This window comes from Sarcophilus harrisii, chromosome 4, assembly GCF_902635505.1.
Source record: "Sarcophilus harrisii chromosome 4, mSarHar1.11, whole genome shotgun sequence".
Taxonomy (NCBI): Eukaryota; Metazoa; Chordata; class Mammalia; order Dasyuromorphia; family Dasyuridae; genus Sarcophilus; species Sarcophilus harrisii.
The window spans coordinates 415,590,176-415,616,227 of NC_045429.1; the positions used below are offsets into that span (position 1 = coordinate 415,590,176).

Here is a 26,052-nt window from a genome sequence, read left to right on the forward strand (position 1 = left end):
GATGGAACTGATGGACATTCATTCATTTTTCAGTTTCTTGCCACTACAAGAGGCCTGCCACAAACATTTTTACACATGGGGGTCTCTTTCTCTCCTTTAAGATCTCTTTGGGATATAAGCCCAGTAGAAACACTGCTGGGTCAAAGGGTATACACAGTCTGATAACTTTTTGAGCATAGTTCCAAATTGCTCTCCAGAATGGCTGGATCCATTCATGATTCCACCAACAATGTATTAGTATCCCCAAAACAACAATTTTTGACTCAGTAGAAGGAAATATTAACAATTAGAATGATTAGAAGTCTAATAGAATTGCCTTGAAGAGAGGTAATGAGGTCTGTGTTACTTTGGAGGTCTTACACTGAGCCTTGGATGATCATTTATTGGAGAGATTGTAGGTGAGATATATAATTTAAATAAGGGTTGGACTTGGTTGTATTTACTTTTTGAAGAGGATCAGTGTCATCTTAAGTAACTCTTAACTTGCTCTATGAATTGGATTTAAGTGAAGCAGAATTTTACAACATCATCAGCCTCCCTTTGTCTTCCAGAGTAACTGAAGTTCAGCGGCAAGACAAAAAGTCAAAATGACCAGAGATGGCTCAGGATGACTTTAGCATGCTCACTGTCTGACCCAGCTCTAAGCAGTCCATAGCTCCTGCTTCAGTCATCTTCATGGTCATTGGAACAAATTGTTATCATCTACCCCATTCAGCCAAGGGGAAGTCTTCATATGCTTGGAGTAGACATTCTCCTAATTCGCTGATGGATTTAAGCCCTGTTGGTTACCATCAAACCTGGTTTAGCCCATCTGCTGAAAGGTTTTATCTGTATATGCTACAGCTTCTTGGAGCTATAGGTGAGAGCTGGACAAAGATGGACACCAGTGATAAATGAGCAGCCTTAAAAAGGGTTCAGCAACCTCACATACAACCTTCCTTGAACCACACACAAGTAGAACTAGATGGATTTTAAAGTTCCTTCTAGCACATATCTCCTTAATAATTCAAGTCTATGAATAAATTCCAAATATTTCCCTCATATTGAATAGTTTACTCCAGCTAATCCTGCAAATGATCCTAATTTCCTCATAGTACTGAGTGTTCAGGGGCTTTCCCATTATCTTTGTCTTCCTTCTTATTTCCTCCAGGTGTCTCTGGGTATCTAGCTTCTCATTTAGGCTTAGTAGTCTGATGCCATCCATCCAGTCATACTCCCTATATTCTCAGTAAGGAGATAAGGTGCTGCTAGGGAAGTGGAGAAAGTCTGGAGCCTGTAGACCCTCTTATCTCCAATCATTGAACAGATCAGGGAGCTGGGGATAGTTGGGTGCTGATCCCTTGAGCCCAATTCTCCTCAGACCAAACTTGTAGGACTGATCAGTCAGAACCTCATTCCTGTGAACAAGAGGGTAGATTTCTGGCAGAGTACCTTGGCTCTGTTGATGGCCAAAGAGGCCCTGGGAAAGAACAAGCAGGACGGAGGGATGTGTCCCCGCAGGCCCCTCTCCTTCCATTCTTCCAGTTCCCATCAAGCATGCACATGCAGGAACGCACGCACACAGCCTCCCTGGGTGTTCAGGCAGTTAAGAAGCTGATGGGTTCATTCCAGGGCAGCAGCCTTGGAGGACAGGGGGAGGATAAAGCCTCAGAGATGCACGACCGCACAGGCTGATCACTGAGAAAAACCCAGCTCTGAGGTTCCCAACCCTCATTTCGGGGAATTCTTCAAGAAGAGCCTTGCATTTTTAAAAGATCATAAGCTTCTCAATTTGACTATGAGTCAGTTCCTTCCCAGGTGAGACAGTGGAAAAAGACTTGTTATTGATGGGCTATCTATCTCAGGTGGGACGTGTTTGGCAATATGGCATATATGTCGGTTTGTGGATTACAGACTAGAAGTTGGGACTGGTGAGTGCCCCAGTAAAAAGGTCATGGTGATATATGATGGTCCTGAAACACCATCAATCTCCATTTGAGTTCCTTGCGTCAGGGTGACCCATTTGACTCATGTTAGTTATGGCTCTGGGAGTATTCTACTCCTAGCTTCCTGCCACTAATGAGGAACCCTTCTCTTCAAAATGAGAATAATAAATTATATGTAATTATTAATATATAATAATGTTGCCCCCACATAATAATGTATCTTATAAAACATACTGTTGGTTTAGACCTGTGATTTCATTGGTATTTGGAGTTCTCAGTAAGGAAAATCCACTTATCAATGCAGATCAGCAATTATTCTGTAGGGTATGATATTATCGAATTGCCTTAAGCACTGAGAAATTAAGTATCTTACTCAGAGCTACCCAGAAGTCATACAGAGTATATGACAAAGAGATTACTTGAATTCAAGCGGTCCTGACTCCAAGGCTAGATTTCTATCCACTCTGTTATATTGCCACTCTTATAAAATGTAATATGGTACAGAAACATGGTATGCATAGTATAAAATTTCCATTATTCAGATTCCACCCATTCTTCCAGATTATCAAGATTTTTTAAAATTCAGATTCTGTCATCTAACATGTTTCATGTAAATTCATATATTTTATAAACATGTCAAGTCTATCGTCAGCTAAGTCACTACTATAAATATTGAATACAATAGGGTCAAGAATAGAGCTGGGAACATGCCAATAATGATTCAATGTATTAATTACACCAATGTATTAATTAATGCTCTTTGACATCAGGCAAACAACCAATTCCAAGTCCACTTGATTGTAGGCTGTATGTGTGACTGGTGAGCCACCCATACAACCCTTGGGGTTCTGCTTTATGTAATAGTCCAAATCTTTCATGGATTGCTTTCCTTAAACTCACAAGAAGATTGGATGGCTTTATTAAACCAACAAAAGAATGTAATATGCAATTTGTCCACCAGATGGAGATCCATCCTAGTCACCTGACTAGAAGTCTGGTCCACTCAAACGGGAAGGCGGGACTCCTGCTCAATCCACCAAATCTCCCATTTAAGTGGCAAGTAGTTTAAAAAAACAACCAACCAACCAACCAAAAAAAAAAAAAAAAAAAACAAAAAAAAAACCAAAAAAAAAAAAAAAAAAAAAAAAAAAAAAAAAAAAAAAAAAAAACCTAGTCGAATTGTGACTTTCTGCAAGGGAAGGAAGGTGACCTATTACCCAGAAATATCATGAGGGGTCATAATAGCAGACACACCGGTGCTGGGTGGGGGCTTGTCTGCTTCCCCACATGGCTAGCAGGAAGTCTTCAGTTTCAAGAACAAAAGGAAAAGGCAAAAAGGGGCAGAGAAATACCTGCATACTAACTCTTTCTATCTCCCTCTCATCCTGCTGTGAGTGGTGAGCTTTGTGCAGTACTGTTGTTGCCCCAGCAAGAGGGCAAGAATCAGAAGGAATCGTGACCCTTTACTAGAAGCTCAGTTGTCACTCCTTACCATAAACCAAGTACCTGGAATAGTGAACCAGTCAAAAGAGAATAAAAGATTCAATTATTATCTCTATTTAGATAATTCCCAAATCTATATATCTAATGCTAGTCTTTCTCCAAAGTTCTAGTCCCACATGTTCCATAAGCATTTCAAACTTAACATGCCCAAAGTAGAGCTCATTTATACTCTCCTTCCCCAACAAACTCATCCTTCTTTTTAACTATCATCATTTTTCCTTTTCTTTATTTTCAACATTTACTTTTATAAGATTTTGATTTCTATTCTTTCCTCACTCCCCTGATGGCAAGTGCTCTGATATAAGTGATACATATACAATCATATTAAACATAGTTCCATATTAGTCATGTTGTGAAAGAAGAAGCAGAACAAAAGGGAAAAAAACATATGAAAGAAAATACACATACACACAAAGTCTTCATTCAGACTCCATAATTCTTTCTCTGGGTGGGGATAGCACTTTCCATCGTCAGTCCTTTGAAATTGTCTTGGATTACCATATTGCTAAGAAGAGCTAAGTCTTTCATAGTTTATCATCACATAATCTTGCTGTTATTGTGCACAATATTTTCCTGGTTCTGCTCACTTCATATAAATCTTTCCAGGCTTTTCTGAAATCTGCCTGCTTATCCTGTCTTATATAATAGTATTCCATTACATTCATATACCACAATTTGTTTAGTCATTCCCTGTTAAGGACCATGCCTAAGTGAAGGGGCAGGCCAATTGTCCAAGAGCCTCCATACCTGTGGATCATAACATCTGAAGGAGTTGCAAAGCAGCCTTTACTGACACAGATGTTGCTTGTAGACTGGGAATGAAATAAATTGGAAGCAGAGGGAAGAGGAGAGAGGTCAGACAGGACAGAGGCAACTGCCTCTCAGTCTCCTTGTATCATCATCATCCTCTCACATGAAGAGAACCATTCTAGAGGTCTGAATTAGACCTCTAGCAGCCACTAGCAGGTGGCTCCCGTCTCACAGCAATTCCCCAGTTGATGGGCATCCCCTTGATTTCCAATTCTTTGCCACTATAATAAATTATTACTGTTGAAGATAGCAATCTGGACCCTGACACTTTTTTTATTTTAAAATAGTATTTCATTTTTCCAAATACATGCAAAGATAGTTTTCATCATTCACCTTTGCGAAACCTTGTGTTCTAAATTTTGCTCCCTCCCTCCCTCCTCAAGGCAGCAAGCAATCTGATATAGCTTAAACATGTGCTGTTCTCCTAAACATATTTCCATATTTGTGTGATACCTTTTTGTGATTGTTGTTCTTCATTCTCACCAGGAGTATGCTCACCAGGATGGTAAATGTTTAATAACCAGCTTTTTTTTTTTTTTTCTTGAGGCAATTGGGGTTAAGTGACTTGCCCAGGGTCACATGGCTAGGAAGTATTAAGTGTCTGAGGCCAGATTTGAACTCAGGTCCCCCTGACTTCAGGGCTGGTGCTCTATCCACTGCGCCAACTAGTTGCCCCAATAACCAACTTTCTTAAACAAAACCAAAAGAAAAAGAAAAAAGGAAAAAAACCCCAGAAACAAAAAACAAATCCACAACATACTTTTAATTGTAACCTTTTTTTCTCCCTCACTTTCTTAAATCTAGACAATCAAGCCCCGATTTTAGCATTTGCTAATTTTCAAAGTATAAATGCTCTCATTGAAAATTTAACCCTGGCACAGTATTGCCTATCTAAGCTGGTTTCAGTAGGCTACATCCTACATAGTCAATTAGGAGCCAATTAGGGCTAAATGACTTATGTAGGATCACAAAGCTAGTAAGTATCTGAAGCTGAATTTGAACTCAGGTCCTTTGACTCCAATGCCAGCACTCTATTTACTGAGCCACTTAGCTGCTCCCATGATACCTCTTGAAATCTCCCTCCAATCATTGTCACCAATCTAGATTAAGCCTTTATTATTTCTTACTTGGACCATTGCAATAGGCACTTGAGTTGTCCCCTCTAGAGAGAGAAGCATCTCCATTGAAAGGGGGAAGGAGACTACAATCTCCACCAGAGAACTGGAGAGAAAGTACTCACCTTCAAATACAAACTCCTCTGTTTATCCTTGAAAAAACTCTTTGCCATCTGGATCCCACATAACTTTTTAGCCATATTACATATCACTTACTTCATACACTGTATGATCTAGCCCCTATCTTCTTAAACTCTGGGTCAAGATCCCATATAGAATCCTGTGATTGAATTGGGGGGTCATGTAAATGTGATTTATTATCAGTAAGTGTTTGATTTTATGCCTACTTTATATGCTTTTATATCCAGGGACATGTAAAAATTTCTCAGGCAAGACAGGTTGCAAGCTGAAAAAATTTAGTGAATGGGTTTCTATCAATAACCTTAAAGATGAAAAAATCCCTGAGACCCAAGGAAATTGTGACTCAGCCAGACTCACAAAGGCAGTAAACTTCAGAAGACTTTAACTATTAGGTTTTGAATTCAAAGTTAGTGTTCTTTCCACTACTTTATATTATATTAACCTACAAATAAGCAAACTTTGTATAGGCTGAGTATATTTTGCATGTTTTACCAGTTTTAAAATATATATACACATAAAATTATGTATATGTTATTGCAATAAAATACAAATGCATTTAAAATTAGTACTGAATTATTTGGCTTTTGTCATGTATTTTTCAATTAATGAATACTAATAGGATAACTGCTATTATTAGGAAGGTGTTTGTAAAATTTTATGTCAACAATAAGGTGTTCTTAGAGCCATAATTAAAACTATTTTCATGGAACAATGGAAGAGTGTAGTAAAACATCTGACTAAAGGGATATGGAGAGGCCATATAGGGTGGTTGTGGCAAAGAGAATAATCTGACTGGGGGCATTTATGCCAAGAAAGGGGCCATTTTGAACTCCCTTACACCTTACTCTCTGCCAGGTATTCTTAGTTATTATTATTTTGTGTGTGTGTGTGTGTGTGAGGCAATTGGGGTTAAATGACTTGCTTAGGGTCACAGAGCAGGGGAATATTAAGTGACTGAGGTCAAATGTGAACTCAGGTCCTCCTATCTCCCATGCCCTATCTACTTCACTATCTAGCTGCTCCTCAGCACTGTATTCTCGACACTGGCCTCCTTGCAATACTAGGAATAAGGCACTCCACCTCTTGACTGCAGTCATTTCCTCTGGTTGTCCCCAAGACCAGAACGCTCTGTCTCCTCCTCTCCGCCTTCTGACTTCCATGGTTTCCTTTCCATTAATCAATAAACATTTACTGAGCACCTACTACGTGGCAGGTACTAAATCCTTTAATTTCCAACTACATCATATCTTCCATAGGCTTTCCCAACTCCTTTTAATTGTAATGTCTTCCTTCCAAAAATTAATTCTTATTTGTCCTGTATATAGTTTGTTTGTACATACGTGTGCTTGCTTTTTCTCCTATTAGGTTGTGAGTTCTAGAGGTAGGGACTTCCTTGGGTACTTAGCACAGTGTTTGATATATAGTAGGTATTTAATAAATGTTCACTGACAGACTGACCTTCCTGAGGGATGGAAGGAGAGATGATAGAGGAGAGAGAAGAGAGTTATTTTGAGCAAACTGACAGTGATTCAATGGAGGACTAAGAGGTGAGGTCATTGAGGAGAAGTATGTTTATTCTTCCCACAAGATTAGGTGGAATACAGAACTTGTCAGACACTTGTCCATTTGAGACCTCTTCATGACTGAGAAATTTTTATGTGGCACCAGGTATATACATATATAGAATAAATATGCAACTCAAACATTTATTGCTAAGCGATCATGATTTCACAACCCCCACATTCGGTTATGAGTTCTTGACCCATAGTTGAAGAAAGTGGTGGGCAATGAATAGAGTGCTTCTACAGGAGTTAAATGGTTTCCTTTCCATTGATCAATAAACATTTACTAAGCACCTACTATGTGGCAGGTGCTAATTCCTTTAATTTCTAACTAAATCCTATCTTCCATAGGCTTTCCCAACTCCTCTTAATTGTAATGTCTTCCTTTCAAAAATGATTTCCTATTTATCCTGTATATAGTTTGTACATACATGTGCTTGCTTTTTCTCCTATCAGGTTGTGAGTTCTAGAGGTAGGGACTTTCTTGGGTACTTAGCACAGTATTTGATATATAGTAGGTATTTACTACCTACTATAAATAGTAAATCTGTAAAACTGGAACAGCTCCCAAGGTCGAAGACCAAAGGAAGTATTTGTTAAGTGCTTAGCGTAGTGCCTTGCACTTATTAGGTGATTCCTCCCACCATATTCTGGGGTAATAACCGCTCTGGACTCAGAACTGAAGATGCTCAGATTAGATGATCTCTTCTACGTCTAAAATTTTGTAATCCTATCAAGGAGATAGAGTTATCTACCCAGTAAAGGGCAGCAAGGTGACCGGGGATCCCAAGGGGAGCGGGAAAGATTTGAAACAGGCTCACTGATAAAAAGTCCCTCAGATGCCAGCTTAGATCCCTAAGAAAAGTCCCTCAGATGCCAGCTTAGATGCCAGCTTAGATCCCTAAGGAAAGTCCCTCAGATGCCAGCTTAGATCCCTAAGGAAAGTCCCTCAGATGCCAGCTTAGGTGCCAGCTTAGATCCCTAAGGAAAGTCCCTCAGATGCCAGCTTAGGTGCCAGCTTAGATCCCTAAGGAAAGTCCCTCAGATGCCAGCTTAGGTGCCAGCTTAGATCCCTAAGGAAAGTCCCTCAGATGCCAGCTTAGGTGCCAGCTTAGATCCCTAAGGAAAGTCCCTCAGATGCCAGCTTAGATGCCAGCTTAGATCCCTAAGGAAAGTCCCTCAGATGCCAGCTTAGGTGCCAGCTTAGATCCCTAAGGAAAGTCCCTCAGATGCCAGCTTAGATCCCTAAGGAAAGTCCCTCAGATGCCAGCTTAGGTGCCAGCTTAGATCCCTAAGGAAAGTCCCTCAGATGCCAGCTATTTAACGCCCGTGGCGGGGCACTTTTTCTGGGCGCTCCTTCCAATACCCAGTTTCTCCGTGGACTCCTCTGTGCAGTCGCTGGGAGACCGTTTCCCCACCTTCCCCTGGTTTTGCGCCGCTGAGTGTGTCTCGGACCGGTTTCCGCCCCTCCCGGCCCCCGCCGAGCTCCGGGGGAGCCGCGGGGAAGACTTTAATTCCAAGAAGTGCTGGAGGAGCGGAGGCAGAGGCCATGAGGTTCTTGCGCCGTTTGCTCCGTCCTTGGTCTCGGGCCAGGCACAAGGTGGCTCTCCCCATGCCAGCAAGGAGGAGACTCACCTTTGCCCTGCCCAGCCCAGGAACCAGATGAGATAAGGGACGGGAGACTAGTCTGGCCTCTGCCAGCGCGGTCCCCAAGGGCCAAGCACCTGCTTGGAAGTGACGCCCGCCCGGGGGCTCCTGCGGGGGCGCGCAGCATCCTCCGGCGGGGGCGCGCAGCATCCTCCGGCGGGGGCGCGCAGCATCCTCCGGCGGGGGCGCGCAGCATCCTCCGGCGGGGGCGCGCAGCATCCTCCTCCTCCCACGCGCTGCAGCCAGAGCCCCTAACTAAGGGACGCCGCGGAGGCACGCACCCCACGTGCTCCCCGGGTCACACGGCCCGTGGGGCTGGTGCGCGAGTTTTCGCGCGCTCCCCGTTCGCTAAGCGCCGCTCTCCCGAGGGATGCAGACTGTTCTGGGAAGAACCTGAACCCGCTGCGGACCAGGCGTTATTCAGAGGGAGGGTGTGGCGAGAAAGGGGCGGGCACGAAGTGTGGAAAGAAGGTGTCGAAGACAAGTTGGCTCCGCCTCTAGAATGGAAAGCTCGCACTGGCTCCGCCTCTCACAAGGAGCACCGCCCCCTGAGGCTCCGCCCCCCACGGCGCCGTCTCTCTGTTCCAAGCGAAGATTGGCCGGCGTTCTTGCGTGCAGACGTTGCGCCGCGGGGTGGGGCTGGAGATCTGCGTCGCCCCCGCCCCCCTTCCCGGGCTTCTCAGCCGAGTCGCCGTCGCCGCCGTCGCTGCCGCACGCAGCGCCCCTCCCCCTCGTCCCGTGCAGGCCGCGGCCGGGGCCTCTAGTGAAAAGCGCGGCCGCTTTCGGTCCCGCGGGAGCCGTCTCGATCAGAAGCCCTGCGTACGTCGGGGAGAAGATGGCGGCTTCGCCCCAGCCCAGCCCGTGGGAACCACTCGTGGCCATGCTCGTGTCGGGGCCGCTGCTCCGGCTCCTCTTGCTCGCCCAGACCGCTCTGTTCCTACTGCCCGCCGCCGCCACCGCCGCTGCTCGGACGGGCCTCTGCCCCGCGCCCTGCTCCTGCCCTCTCCCGCTGCTCGACTGCAGCTGGAGGAAGCTGCTACCCGCGCTCGGCTGGAGGGCGCTTTCGGGCCCGCTGCCTCCCGGCGCCACCGGCCTGTGAGTGTGAGGCCCTGGGCGGGGGGATGGCGACGGGGGAAAGGGGACCCTCTGCGGAGTGCAGGGGAGGGGGCATCCCTCGGAGAGGAGGGGGCGGAGGAGGCACTCCTAGGAAAAGGGAGGGGGAGGGAGGAGGAAGAGAGGGGAGCACCGCCTTCTACAAAGGAATAAGAGGGGGAGGGGAGCATCCCCATTGAAAGGGAGAAGGGAACCCCTGTGGAGAGAAGGAAGTGGGGGGGGCACTTCTAAGGAAGAGAAGGGGAGCATCCCCAGGGAGAGGAATGGATGGGAGGGGACATCCCCGAGGAGGAGGGGGAGAGAGGGCTCCCCTATGGAGAAAAGGAGGGAGCATAACCTTCTAGAGAGGAATGGGAGGGGAGGGGAACATCCGAAGGGAGAGGGGGACCCCCATGGAGAGGAGGAGAAGAACCTTCCTGGGAAACAGAGAGGGGCTGTGGTAGGAGGCCTAGGATTTGGGAGGAAAGAAACACATGGTTGAGCAAAAACATTTGGAGGAGGCTATTTTTGCAGAAGTTGTGGTGGAGGCAGGATCCTGGCAGGTTTGGGGATCACTTGATCCAGGCCTGGCCTACTTCCTTTGAGTTGAAAGTCTTAACAGAGTGGGGATAGGTTTGTGGTTGGAGTATCCCAGAAAAAATTTCAACCCTCCCCCAAAAGGGTCTGCAGAATTAGAGGTTAGGATGTGTCTTAGATGTGATTAGTGTGAAATAACTGATTCCTTGCTCTTTTTTGGGGAGGTGGGTTTCCTAGCATAATACAGAGCAAATAAAGGGAGAAGTGTTTGTCCTATTAGTTATTCCTTGGATTGTTGTGGTATATTAGTTAATATCATGTGGTATATTATTTTCTATACATTTCTCCACTCCCTTACAATATATCATATAGAAGTAATAAATGCCTTAGTCAAACCTACTCTTGACTTTTGCTTTTCTTACTCCCATAGTTCTTATATATGACAGTGGCATCTGGAGAGCTCATTAACCTGAGTCAGAGAGGTGGTGTTAGGAACAGCAATTAGATATTAAGTGCAGCAATTATGGGCCACTTAAAATGACTATTAGTATTCAGTTATTTCTTTCCCATTAGTTTTGATTGATTAAATTCTAATAGTGGAATTCCAAAGTGGAAAGATAGGCGGTGATCAAAGTTTAAATTCTGACTTCCAAGAAATAAAAAATGAGGAACCGTCTTGTAATAGAAAATATCCAGATAAAGGGCCTCGCATAATTCAGATGTTGCTTGTTAATACTTGTAGGAAAGAAAGGAAACAAGCACTTGTTAAATGTTTATTATGTGGCTGACTCTGTGCTTCTAAACAATGAAAGCTTATGGTCATTGTCCTCTTTTTCCTTCTGCAAATGAAGGAAAATTTTTAAATGACCAAAGCATTCCAACTAGTGCAGGGTATTACGGTTATTCTATGTTCTTTGGGTTTGGTAGTGACACTTCTGGCTTATTTCAATTGCTATAGACATGCATATATAGTTTAAGAAAAATTATTAGAGTGGAGCAAAATCCAGTCAGCATACATTCTTATGTACTGACTAGAGCTTTCTAAGAAGTATTTCTTACTGCCCCCTGATTGTGATGGAGTGATCCCTGGTCCAGCTTCCAAAGCAGCAAGATTGCATTTAGTGCTAATTGCAATAAGTGCATTTTCCTTTAAAAAGTGTTGAGAAAGAAATTATTAAAAATAGTTTCATTTGAACTTCACACTGTATCCAGATTTGGTTGTTTATTTATATTGGTATGTCAGGTAACCTTAACCTTTTTTAAAAAGGAGATGAAATTGACATTTTCATTATGTCGGCCTCTTTGAGAGTAATCTTGTCATTAAAAAGGTTATTGGAATAAAATCTAATAATAGAATCACACTCTTAGAATATAAAAGCGTAGATTTGTATTAGCTTTAATTGAGACTTCTGACATGCTTTTTAGTACTTGCTAGATATATAACTATGCAAATGGATTTTTTAAAAATTAGAATTTGTAAGATGTGTCATATGTGAATTACAGTAGTCATTAGAATTCAGGTATTTATGCTTGTAGCCGCCAGGAGGGCCTACAGATCTAAATTCTGTGATTCTGAACAAAATCTCTAAGAAAAGAATACTTTTTTTTTTTTTTAAGTAGTGTATTTGGATAAATATTCTTATTTAAGTTTTCTTAGAATTTAAGATTATCTTTTGCTTTGTGACTGATTTTATATGCAGAATTAAAATTTTTTTTAAAGGCAAATTTCAGTATTGTTTCTTGTTTCCCCACATTCCTGTTAAGGATAATTGCAAGTTGTTTGCATTTTTGTTGATTTTACAATAAGATGGAGACGCTTATAGGATATAAGCTCTTTCCAGTGAAAGAGCGCTGGTTTTGTAGTCAAAGGTCCTGAGTTCAAATTTTACTTATGATGCTTATTCCTTGTATCACCTTGAACTTTAAGATTACTTGTGTACTCTTCCTGGACCTCAGTTTCTTCATCTATAAAACAAGGATTCAGGTAGATAGTTTATTAGGCCCTTCCAAAATCAATCCTGTATTTCCCCTCCTCCCCTCCACAATAGGTCACTTTACCCATTGTCAAAACTATTGAAACAAATCGGTAACTCCTCTGTACCTTGTCTCTACTGAGAGGTTAAGTTATTTGATTGTAGCACAGACACACACTCTTCGTATTTATGTAGCATCTGAGGTTGGGTAAAGCCCTTTATTCACCCAAGCTGCTGTGTGATGGCTATTTTATTTTATAGGTGACTATGGCTAGGGAAGATTGTGACTTGCTCATGCTCACGCAGCTAATAGATGTGTGATTGAACTTAGGCATTCTGTATATAATATATTAAACATTTTATCATAACAGTAATGTGAATTTATCACTTTGCCTGCTCCTTATCTTGACAATTTCTTCAGTACACCTAGAATAAGAGTGGGGAATGTTTTTTCCTGCCAAAGCCCATTTGGATATTTATTCATTCATGGGCCATACAAAATTATCAACTTATAGAAGTTGGGAGTGGGAGATTATTCTACTTAGCTTTGAGCTCAGCATTGCCTTTGGTTGCCTTAGAAAATTATTTCTAGGGCCTCAATGTGGCCACAGTCAGACATCCTGATCTAGAGGTTGAAAGACCTTTCAGTGGCCACATAAGCCATTACCAGCTGGCTATTTGAATGGTGGAATTTGAATCCAGTTTTTCAAGGCTTCAAATCTGATTCTCTTAACGGTTACATTATTCAATTTCATCTTAGTTGAAGCTATTCATTCATGATTGTCCAGGTTTTTTGGGGTTCTGGTTCTTTTATCCATGTGATCTATTTACCTGACAAGTGCTTCATGGTGTAATAGATAAGAGAGGCTGCCTTACACACCCAAGAAGATTTAGGTTCAAGTCCAACATGTCACATACTAGTTACAACCCTGGGCAGCTCTCTAAAATGAATGCATGGGCAGAGGGTGTTTGCCCACTGGGAAATTCCATGTATCATTTAAATCATATGGCCAGGCTCTGTCACAGTCCTTTATGTTGGCTGTATCTTCATCTAAGACATTGTTAATATTTTCTTTTTTTTTTCTTTTGCTGAGGCGAATGGGGCTAAGTGACTTGCCCAGGGTCACACAGCTGGGAGGTGTTAAAAGTAAGGCTGAATTTGAACCCAGGTCCTCCTGACTGAAGGGCTGGTGCTCTATCTTCTGCATCAATTAGCTGCCCCCAATATTTCTTAATGACGATAACTACAGAATTCCAGGATATGTTGCTAGAGGTGCAGATCTGAATTCAGGTCACTATTATTAGGTGGGATTTACTCTTGAGCTCTCCAAAAATCCTGAGCCATCTACCACTAACTTCTGTGATGTCATTGGATTCCCATTTTTAAAAGGCAGAAAATTCAGCAATTCATTCTGTTCTACCTTTTGTAAGGATACTGTGAGGAAAATAGTCCTCTCATTTGCATAGTATTTGGAAATTTTAGAAGGCTAATAAGTTAGGGGAATGAACTACTTAACTCTTCAGATTCACTTCGTTTTCTGAAAAATAAACTTCATTTTGGTGCAAAGTTATAGAGAAAAAACTTAATGAATAAAGTTTTTTTTTTTTTATTATATTAAAGCTTTTTATTTACAAGATATATGTATGGGTATTTTTTCAGCATTGACAATTGCAAAATCTTTTGTTCCAACTTTTCCCCTCCTTCGCCCCATCACTTTCCCCAAATGGCAGGTTGACCAATACATGTTAAATATGTGGAAGTATACAATATGTGTACACATGTCCAAACAAGTTATTTTGCTGTACAAAAAGAATCGGACTTTGAAATAGTGTACAATTAGCCTTGAAGGAGATAAAAAATGCAGGCAGACAAAAATAGAGGGATTGGGAATTCTGTGTAGTGGTTCATAGTCATCTCCCAGAGTTCTTTCGCTGAGTGTAGCTGGTTCAGTTCATTACTGCTCTTTTGGAACTGATTTGGTTCATCTCATTGTTGAAGATGGCCACGTCCATCAAAATTGATCATCATATAGTATTGTTGAAGTACATAATGATCTCCTGGTCCTGCTCATTTCACTCAGCATCAGTTCATGTAAGTCTCTCCAGGCCTTTCTGAAATCATCCTGTTGGTCATTTCTTACAGAACAATAATATTCCATAATAATGAATAGTTTCTTAAGAATGTTACCTGCTGGGGCAGCTAGGTGGCACAGTGGATAGAGCACTATCCCTTAAGTCAGGAGGAGCTGAGTTCAAATGTGGTCTCACACACTTAATACTTGCTCACTGTGTGACCCTGGGCAAGTCATTTAACCCCACTTGTGTCAGAAAAAAACAAAACAAAAAGAATGTAACCTGCTGATAATTGTATAAATATGTATGCCTATTTTGGATTTACATTTTTTTTTTTAACCATGTTTAACATACACTGGATTACTTACCATCTGGGGAGGGGCTTAAGGGAAGGGAGGGGAAATTGGAATACATGGTTTTGCAAGGGTTAATGTTGAAAAATTATCCTTGCATATGTTTTGAAAATAAAAAGCTTCAGTTGAAAAAAAAAAAAAGAATATAGCTTGCTGCAACATTTGTTTTGTTCAGTCTTCTATATTAGAATAATCCAGTACTTGGAAAAAAAATTCAAATTTAACACATACTTATTAGTCTTCTACCTATATGTTTGGCAGTGGGAATATAAAGACAGACATACACAGAATTAATAAAAAAAAAAATAAAGCATGAAGGGGACAGCTAAAAAATGAAATGAAAAATTTATGGAGAGGTCAGTGAAGTAAGTCTATTAAGTTGACTAAGGAATCTGTGAGGAGGCTTTTAATTTGTTCCAGAGATTAGTTGAAAGAAGCTGTCCACTATGCAGGGAAAACCTGGTGCATGATTAATAATTCTTTAATTCTCCATCCTCAGCCCAGGCTTCCTCGAGTCTGGCCATTAATTGTTCCTTGTGTCTTTCATAGGGTCATAGTGCTGGGTATAGAACCTCAGAAGGCATCTAGTTTAAAACCTTCATTTTCCAAATGATAAAGCTGAGGCCCAGGGAGTTAGTTTTAACTCCTGGAATGTCCAAGGCAGAGTTGAAATTTAAAGCCTCAGGTCTTGGTTTGCTCCATGGTAACTACTTTGCTTCTAAGATTTCATCTCTTCAAACCAGCTTGGGTCCCCAACAAGATTGTTCCCATTCCAAATTCCTCTAATTCTCTGCAGCTTCCTTAGCTTTTCATTGTCTTCTATATCTCTTCCTCCTCCCCCTCAAATTGGGGGTTTGTTTTGTTTGTGTTTTGCTTTTTTTCCAGACGTTCTGAAGGGAGGGTAGTAGGTTCTGTTATCATTCATTTCAAACTTATATTCTACATCTCATTCATACTCTACCACAATTCAGTTGTTAACATTCCTTGCTTTCTTGTAGGTGCTTGATATTTTTGAATATATCTTCTTGAGAAAATTAGAGGTATTTAGGATAGAATAAAGGAATTGATTTGTAAGCAAAAATATATGAAGAAAGGTTTATTATGTTAATCCACATAAAAATTTTAAGGATAATCATAGGAAAATATTTAGAGAAGTCCTTTTCCTACATAATTTCTCATATTTTCCTCATATAATTTAGAATTCATTTAGCAGATCTTAAATGACTATTACGGGCACAAAATTTGAGCCAGCTTAGCATAGTGAATAGGGTGCTAGTCTGCTAGTCTTAAGGGTCAGGGAGAATTAAGTTCTGCTTCTTAGGCATAATAATGAGGTGGTCACTTAACCCCCATTCCCCCAGTCTGCTCTCCTGAATATTGCAGAAGTTTGAGGTTTTTAACCTTTTTGGCAATAGGGCAAAACCCTTTCCAAAATAACATTTTTAAATTGAATAAAGTAAAATAGGATTACAAAATCTCAAGTTAATGAAAAGATTTCCCTTCTCTCCCTGCCCCCATTTAAGTCCATCGACCCTTTGAAATTTTTTACGTGGACCTGTAAGTGAGGTGAGGATAGGGTGACAGTCTGTGGCCCTTGGTTAAGAATCTCTTGATTTCATATCAGCACATTATAAGATCATAGAATTGGAACTAGAAGGAATCTTAGAAATCATCTTCTTCACCCCTTCATCTAGAGATGAAAAACTAAGGCCTAGAGATGGTGGCTTCCTTAATTGAAATCAAATCAGGTAGTACTAGAGTCATTATTCAAACTCAGGTCCCCTTACTCAATCTAGTTCTCTTCCTTCTTCCAAAGTGGACAAAGCATTCTGCTAGACACAGGAGGTAATCGGGGAAAATTTCCCAGAAGAAATGGTGTCTGAACCTTGAAAGAAGACAAAAAAGAGGTGGGTTACAGGTTCGGGGAAGAGTTGGTGGGAGTGCCATGATGCAGTGTCAGTTTCAAGGGCATGGCAGTCTAGATTGACTGGAATATGCAGAATGAAGGGTAGTAAATAGTATGATGTAAAGCTAGGAGAGCTAGAATTTGGGGGGCTGAGGAGTGAGGTTTCTCTAGGATGAGATGTCAAGATAAAAAGACCTTATATATCTTAGAGGCAGTTGTGAGTCATTGAAGACTTTTGAACCAGGTATGATAAGGTTGTACCTTAGAAGAATTATTTGGCAAATGGATGGATTGAAGAAGAGAAAGACTAGGAGCAAAGAGAACAATTGGAGTAGTCCAAGGAATGGGCATGTATTGGAACAGATTGGAAAGAGAGCTTAGAGATCATGTCATTCTCATCCCAATTTCTTTATCATTTTGCAGATGGTAAAATGGATATGAGGAAGCATGAGTGACATGTCTGTGGCCTTATACTAAATTTATGCATGTTTTAATAAATAGTTGTGCTTTAAAAAGTTTAGATAGAACATAAGTATCATCATTTGCGTTTTAGCTACCTGTTCTTAATAAAATTTAAATCTGCCTAGGTGACTAAGACCAAGGCTCCCATTGCTATCTGGTGACATTTTGAAACAGGCATTTAAAAAAATACCTACAGGATATCTTTCAAATGCTAAAATGGCACATCCCAGTTACAAACATGATACAATTCTTATACCTCAGACTCCAAAGATTTTGTTATCTTTCATATGGCACGAGGACTCATTGCTTTTGATCTGTTTATAGATGCCTTTGTGATGAAATTGGCATTCTGAGTAGTAAAATATACCCAGTTTAATCACTACTTATTCCTTAAAATCAGTTGGAGTCTTAGATTCCAATAAGTAATGGAAATAATGTTAAAAATCTTATAGTTGGATTGTAGAGATTATTTACATTTACTATTTTTTTGTATGCTTTCCCAGTTTATTCTTGATTTTTTTCAAAACCGTTCAAGTATATTTTATGCCTTAGTACTGGCTTATTTTAAACATGAGAGTAAACAAATGGCCTGGGCCAAAAACTTATAGGTGGCCACTCAGATCCCCAGTAGCTTTGGTGCTAGGTAGGAGTACAGTGGATAGCGCATTGGGCCTGGAGTTAAGAAGATGGGAGTTCAAATATAACTTTAGACACTACTTCCTAGCTGTGTGACCCTAAATACTGTTTGTCTCCATTTCCTCAACTCCGAAATGGGGATAATAATAGTACCTTCCTCCCAGGGTTGTTTTTAGAATCAAATGAAAAAATATTTGTAAAGTACTTAGTATAGTGCCTGGCATTTAGTAAGACACTTAATAAGTGCTTAAAGAAAACTTCCTATTCTTCATTCAGTCTGATATGCTAGCTAATCTGAAATGTCTTTACGGGTTTGCTATGCTACTAATAAGGATTTTGACCCTTAGGTCTTGTTCTTTACAAGGTGGACTTGACTGCATGTAGGAATGAGATGAGGAATCAGGAAAGAGAAATAAGGCCAATAAAGAAACAAGAGAAGACCAAAGAGGGCTGCCCCCTTGCTGTCTATGATCATCTAATGCCTTGTAGCAGTAATCCAGGCTTCTGATATCAGGGCCATGAAGTACTATCGACATACCTAAGAAACTCTTCCTACTAATATCAACTTTATTACATTTATTAAGCACCAATTTGGGACTAGATGCTTGAGGAGATAAAAAGTTTAAATAAAATGGAGTCCCTGCACTCAAGATTCCCTTTCCTTTCTCCCTCTCCTTCATCTCCTCTCCTCTCTTCCTCTCTCCCTTCCCTCATCCTTTCGGTTTTTCTGTTTTTCTCTTTTCACTGTGTTCCTTGCTTTGCCTCTATCTCTCTTGTTTCTCCTGTTGCTTCTCTCCCTCAGTCCCTTCATTTTTTTTTTCTTTATTTCCTCTGTCTCCCTTCTCTGTTTCTTTCTGTTTCTGTCTTTTATCTGTCTTAATCTCTCCGTTTCTCTTTTCTTTTCTCTACGTTTGTCTCTTCTGTCTCGCTTCTCTTTCTTTTCCTGTCTTTCTGTCTCAATTATTTTTGGTCTCTCCCTCCCTCCCTCCTTCACTTCCTCCTTCCCTTCCCCCTCACCCCTTTCTTTCTTTATCTTTCTCACATACATTTATAGAGCACTTTAAAGTTTGCAAAGCACTTTAAAATATTTTATTTGGTCCTCACAACAATCCTGCAAAGTAGTTGCTATACTATCTCCATTTTACAGTTAAGGAAACTGAAGTGGAAAAAATAGTGTGTCATAGCAAGTAAATATCTGAGGCAAGATTTAAACTCGGAGCATAACTCTAGCTGCAGCATGCTATTCATGGTGCCATCTAGTCCCAAGGCAGTAATTCTTCAGGGCATTGGATTAAAGCATTGGATTAGGCAAAGTCACTGGCATAACAAAGGTCATTAATAACTGAAAGGCTGGGTAAAGGCTTTCTAAAAGGAAGGTTGGTGGATGGGATTCCAGGCAGATGAGTTGTATGAGAGAAAAAGTTAATTTTGAAGGACAGGTTGGGAAGGATAGAGTTTAGACATGTGGGGAGGTGGTATAGGATGAAGAAGAAGTGGTATCTTACTGAAGACAGGTCTTGAATGCTACGCTGAGTTTATTACCTTCAGACTAAGAATTTCCATCCCTTCTGAACAGAAGTTAGGATAGGCCTCTCACAGTGAAGAAGCTTTCCTTTCTTCCAGTAGGAATTTGCTTTGGGCAGGTATACTTGCAATTTGAAATTTTTGATTCATTAACTCAAAGCCTCGGTTTCAGGTTCCTTATTCAATTAGCAGGGAAAATACATGGACCCCTCATCAGGAATGGAGAAAAGTTCTTTGTAAACTCTAAAAGTATAAAGTCTATTATTATAAGATCTTAGTCCCATCATTTGGTCATATCAATTAAAGTGGTGTTCGCAATTTACCGAGGTTTAGTTCATGCTTGGTTAATTGGTTGTTGCTGCTATTGTTGCTAATTGTTGTGGTGGTGTGCCCATATTCTCTTGCCCTTCCATTCTTTACCCTGTTAATTACTTTGTTGTTTGTGCTTAGTGGTCCTCTTGCCAGGGAAGATGGCAGAAAAAGCTGAAGTGAGCAAATGTATGAGACCTTTTTTTTAATCCTCATTCAGATTATATTTGAGCTGGGATTTCTATGAGAAATCTCTTTTTTAATATGCCCATTTTTACATTTGGCAAAATAACTTGCTTATCTAGTTAAGTAAAAATCTTGGCATATTGCTATGAGAAGAGTATCTAATTCTGAGAACAATTGTTGGAGGAATATGGTATTAGATTTTGCCAGGTAATGCAGTGTCGTAAGGAATGACAGATTACTCTGGTAACAGATTTATCAGATACTTGTCTAAGATTAAATCTCTGCCAGTCATAATGGGAATAGCACAATACCTAATTTTAAAACCAGCTACTCCTAAAGACCTTTTTGGTTAAATACCTAAGTAATTACTGTTATCACCAGGTATAAAACCAGGTGCCTAATAAATATTTTATAGTGATGATTAAAAAATGTTAAAGGCCTTCTTGTTTTTTATGAGTATCAGCCATTTGTTCCACAATTGCAAAATTATCACTTGCTTTTTATTTGAAAGATGAATAGAAATGTTGATCACATAGGAGCAAATAGGTATTATAAAGTTGTTCTCTATGGTCAACTAAAAAAGTGACAGGAAGAAAAGGAGAGTAAATCTCAAACCTGAGAAGTCATCTTGATCAGTTCCACTATTTTATGGTTGAGGAAACAATGAAATCTGGAGGGCTTAAGGTTATAGAGTTAGTAAGAGGCCCAAGTTTCAAAGCCAGGTCTTGTGATTCCTAGGATAGTGTTTTTCTCCCACAATCATGTTGCTGAGGGATAGATAAAATATCCTGAAATTGAAGTACTATCTAACTTGGTTTATAATAAAGAACAGCACGATTATTGAAATTGAGATATCTGTGCTTTTAGTATATCCACTCATTTGTGAAGTTTCAGTTATTTCATTCTTCATCCAGTGTCACAAAAAGTCTTAGTTTTTAGTGACATTATTTGTGGCATAATGATTCAGAAAGTAGTTTTTGTAGGTAGAAAGACAAAGCAAACTTTCTCCATGTCCTTCCTAAATAATATAGTTCTTTTCAGTCTTCTAATTCCAGCTTCATAGAATTTTGTAGAAAATAAGAAATTGTCTCCATTTCTCACTTGTTAACAAAGAGCTGGAGTTAAGAAGAGATTTAGACTGAATATATAAATTTTCAAGTGATATGTGTCCCATGCAAGCTGGTGAGATCTTTGATAGTGGTTTTGTGTAGAAAGAGAAAAAGACCAGGTTATGCTTCAGAGAAATACCCACTGTTTAATAGGAGGAAACAAAGATGATGGTTCAGCAAAGATTATTTGAGAAGGAACAGATAGGGGAGAAAAGTAAAAAAGAAAGGATTGACTGCAACAGAGGAGAGTCTTATGAGTAAAACTAAGCATATCTGCTGAAAGTTAAATGATAGAAGAGACTTTGGTAGGTGAGAAGATAGTAGTTTGTTGCAGATGGTGGTGATGGTGGTTGTGGTGGTGGTGGCTATTGTTTTAATGAGCATATTTTCCCTAAAAGAGTCTTTTGGAGAAAGTGATAAGAGTTCAGTTAAATCCATAGTAAATCATTGAATATTTGCTCGCCTTATTTCCTTAATTTTCTTAATAAAGATTTAAAAATAAAACACCTTTAGTGTTTTATTCTTGAGTTCTATCACATGAAATTTTTTTTCCTAGTAGTAGATCAACATTATCATCGGAAGTATTGCAGAAAAATCATAGTAGACAAAAAGGTAAATAGAGGTTAGAAGAGAAAAATTCTTCCTGTTACAGTAGCTTGTTAACTGCAACCTAAACTACCTGTGATATGGTAACAAGACAGAAAAACCAAACTAAAGCTACTTTAGGATTGCTACAAGTCATTAAAAATAGGAGAAAGACAAATCAAAATAGTTGTTTTACTCTCCACCCAAAGAAGAGGAGGTGAGAAAGATCAATGTTGTAGAGGTTGTGATAAGACAAATGCAGCAGCACACACTGTCAATAGAGTTGTAAATTAATTCAGCTGAACTGAAAGCAGGGTGAAACAACTTGAAATAGAATAGATGTCCTTTGGTTATGGGTACGTAAATATAAGGGAACATTACTGCACTGTAAGGAGTAATATGAAAAGTTTGGAGAAATGGGGAAGCTTCTGAGCTGAACCCCAGTGAAGTCAGGAGACCTAGACAAACAAGATACAATGATGACAGCAGTGTAAATGGAAGAGCAACAACTACCAAAAAGAATTCCAGTGCTTGGTTGTTACCATGAATATACACTTTGTCCACAGGCAGTGCACTTCCCTTCATCACAGAGGGAGTGGGGAGTAAGGGAAGGGAGACTAAGGGTTTGGAAAATTTCATTTGCTGTTAGAGACTGTTGAAGTTTTGATTGATTTGCTAATTGCTTTTTAACTGAATTTTTTTTACAAGGGGAATGGGAGCAGAATTTGTAGAGAAACGAAGGTAAAACAAAAACAAAAAACCAAAAGCTAGTAATGAATATCAAAAATAAGTAAAACCATAAGCATATTTTATTGATGCCTTTTATCTTTATTATATCATGGTCATTCCTGAAAAAGGGAAAACCTTCCCTCACTAAGCAACAATATCCTTCAGCGGCCATAGCTATCACTGTATACCATATTCTGTCCTTGTAGTCACCTAGCTCCCCGCTATGAAAAGGAGAGGGAATGTTTCATGATCTTTCCTGGAGCAACCTTCATTTGTTTTCCCATTACTCACCTTTTGTGGTTGCGAATCTTTTTCTTTTGGTTCTGTTTATTTTGCTCTGCATCAGTTTAAATAAATTTGTCCTTATTTCCTTGAATTCTTCATATTTGTCATTTCTTACTGCTTTGAAATTCCATTAGGTTCATAATCCATGCTTATTTTCTTTTAGCTCTTCCTCAGTCATTGGGTAGCCACTTTGCTTCTAATTTTTTGCAATCGTAAGTAGTACTTACTGTTGATAGTCTTGTAAATATTGGGCCCTTCTTTCTTCTACCTTTGACTTTCTTAGGGCTTAAGTATGATAATGCATTTGCTGGGTCAAAGGGTTTGAAAAATTTAGTTCCCTTACTTCTTGTATGATTTCAAATTGACATCCAGAATGGTCAGATCATATCACAACTCCCACCAGCAACAAATTAATGTCTCTAAATTCCCACAGTGCTTCCATTGATTTTCCCTTTTTTTTGGGGGGGGGGGGGGGGTCATTTCCATCAGTTATCATGGTGTAAAGTGAAACCTCAGAGACTCATTTTAATTTGCATGTCTAAGAGAGAGATAGTAATTTATATCATTTAAAAAATATGGTTATGTATAGATTTTAATTCTTTCGAAAATGTCATATCCTTTGACTACTTATCTAAATAAATCTTTTGGAAATTGGCCCTTGTTGATAATTATGTGATTGTGTCAATTCCCTATATATATTTTTTAATAAAGGTTTTTATTTTCAGAACATATGCTTAGATAATTTTCAACATTAACCTTTGCAAAACCTTGTGTTCCAAATTTTTTTCTCCCTCCATCCCTTTCTCTAGCGGGAAGTAATCCAAAATATGTTAAACATGTGCAATTTTTCTATACATATTTCCTTAATTATCACTCTGCACAAGAAAAATCAGATCAAAAAGGGGAAAAAATGAGAAAGAAAACAAAATGCAAACAACAACCAAAAAAAAATGAAAATACTATGTTGTGATCCACACTCAGTCTTCACAGTCCTCTCTTTGGGTGTACCTATATATTTTAATTGTCAGACTTTTATTGATAATATTTGATGCAGATATTTCTCCCACTCTTATTTCATCATATCCTACCCATATATCTTAATTGTTTGGTTTCCCAAGCTATGGATTTGAATCAGATTGTAGGCTGCTAAAGTTACTTAACATGGAGAGTAACAGGAAACAGGTTTGACAACCTGTATTGAGAACAGACTGAAAAACTTTTTTTAAAAAAAGCCAAATTAATGAATTTTTAAAAGTACAGCAATCTGGGACTACACATAACCTTATGTTCCCTGCCAACATTACTATAATATAATACAGTCTGATGATTTCTATAATGAATACATCTAGTTCTTCAAGAAAAAAATTGAATTATGGCCAATTTACTCCAAGAAATCAGGTAAGCCCTGAGTACATTTAAGATAATCATTTTTTCATGATCCTATGATCTAAATCTGGATAAGTCTTAGATCATTTAAGCATGAGGCCTAAGAAAATTAGAAAATGTGTTTTTGGGGGATTTTTTTTAAAGCTTTGATTCTTAGAAGTGGATTGAAATTGGATGTTTTGAGAGAGAGATCTGTTTTAGTTAATTGAAACTTTACTGTAAAATGATGTCTTATGTCATTCAAGATGATAAGCAGTTATTTTGTCAGTTTACTTAAGCCCAAAACCTCAATCTCTGATGATGCTGGAAAATACATTAATAAATAAAATATAAATACGCAAAACTTTGAAAAAAGTTGATAAGTATTCTTTCCAAATTTTTGCAAAGAAGGTTACTTTTTCCCCCTGAAAGATTATCCCTAAAGTATCTGGGTCAGTTCACTAATGTTGCCTTGTACTAGAAGTGAAAAATGAGTGAGGTGACTTAGAAATTTACTTTTCTGTGATTAGAAGAAATCCTAATGCTTCTCTCTTGCCTAAAGATTTTGTAATTACCTTGTGGAGCAGAATCTTCCTTTTCTAACCTGTTGTGATTGCTCTGCAGATTATATAAATTATTTATACTCTGATGGCACTAAATGACTACATTAATGGCACCTCTGGCTCCACAGGATATCTAGAACTTTAATAATTCATCATTTATTACAGCTCTATCCCTGTAGATTAGCATGAGGGGAAGCTTAGTTCACAACAATGATAAGGCTGGCTCTTAAGACCTCCACTTTTCAATTATTTTTCCCATAAATATTCAGATACCAATAGTGTTGAGAGCTGAAAAGATGAGATATTAAGTTGTAATAGTGACCGTTGCAACATTGAGCTTTTTTAGATTTAGTTCAATACCACTAGGTCATTGCATTAAGTACCTGAATGTATTGTAGCATCCTATTAGAAAAAACAGTGGAGAAAAAACAGTACTGTTTTCAAGTGGGTTTAGAACTTTGATATTTTAAAAAAGATATGCTTTGCATTGGTCGAAATTTTAGTGAAGACTACCTACTTTTTTGAGTGCTAATTTACAGTCAACTACTCTAAGTTGTTTCTCCAGAAACACATAAAATTGAACCACTGTGTGGTATGTTGGAGATTTTTTTTTCTTTTTCCTTTTTTTTTTTTTTTTTTAAATTTAATAACAGTTGTGCCAATGTGTATTATTGTTATGGGGAAAAAGAAATTTTGAGCACAGCCAACAAACCCTGGATTTCAAAATCTTCAATCAAAAGGCATAGGATAGTTGAACTCTGAAGCTTTTAATTTCTCAAGATATCACTGGGACTGATTTATAGTTTTCTCTATGTCTACAGATATATATGTATAAAATAAATTCTACTAGTTAGTACATGATAATCCATATAATGTTAGTTTAACTAGAAGAGAGGATTTAGATGTTAGTGATTGCTTGTATCCTGCTGCAGGAAGGATGGTTGTTCCAGTACATGTTAATTACAGACACATTGTGTTCCCTGCTTTGTGGCATGTGTTGTTTTATAAATAAAGGGCTCTAAATCTCCTGATATCTTGATATAGTATTAGCTGTGGTGTAAGGTGGGATTTGGATGGAAAAAATGCCTCAAAACCTTCAAGGGTAAGATAAGACTACTAGTTTCAGAGGGTGTTACCACTTTCATCCTTTCCTTTTCTCTTTTATATGGGGGTTGCTTAACTTGGAGTTGGTAAACTTTAAAAAGACATATATATTTTCATAATTGTATTTTGCTGTATTTGGTTTCCTTTGTAATCTCATGGATTTTGTACATTTTAAAAAAACATTCTGAGAAGAGATCCTTAGGCTTCAATTAAACTAGCTAAAAGGGTCCATGGCATTGAAAAGGTTAAGAACCCCAGCTTTAGATTTATTTGAAAGGTATTAGAAAAGTGGTTATATCCTTCCTATGTTTTCTTCCTCTCCCCTAACAGTGACACACACTATTTTCATTGGGACTAAGTTTAAACACTATGTTTCTATTTAAAAATCTTTGGCTGTGATGGAAGGTGTTGGTATTTCTTGTGCTTGATAAAATTGAATGAATAGTTAAGAAGAATTTTAAATGAAATGGGAAAAATAAAGGAAAATCACTGGTAATATGGAAGGCTACTAGCATCAGGAAGGAATCAGAGGACTTGAGCCTTTGCCATTTATCAGCA

At 39.1% G+C, this 26,052-nt stretch overlaps 1 protein-coding gene across 1 annotated transcript in view; it reads left to right on the forward strand.

Moving 5' to 3' along the window:
• The first annotated feature begins 9,286 nt into the window (after nucleotides 1-9,286).
• Nucleotides 9,287-26,052, forward strand: part of LRIG2 (leucine rich repeats and immunoglobulin like domains 2) — a 47,447-nt gene continuing 30,681 nt past the window's right edge. Inside the window, exon 1 of the mRNA XM_031967317.1 lies at nucleotides 9,287-9,798. Coding sequence (XP_031823177.1) covers nucleotides 9,539-9,798 — 260 coding nt within the window. The 5' untranslated portion in view covers nucleotides 9,287-9,538. The remainder of the gene's footprint in view (nucleotides 9,799-26,052) is intronic.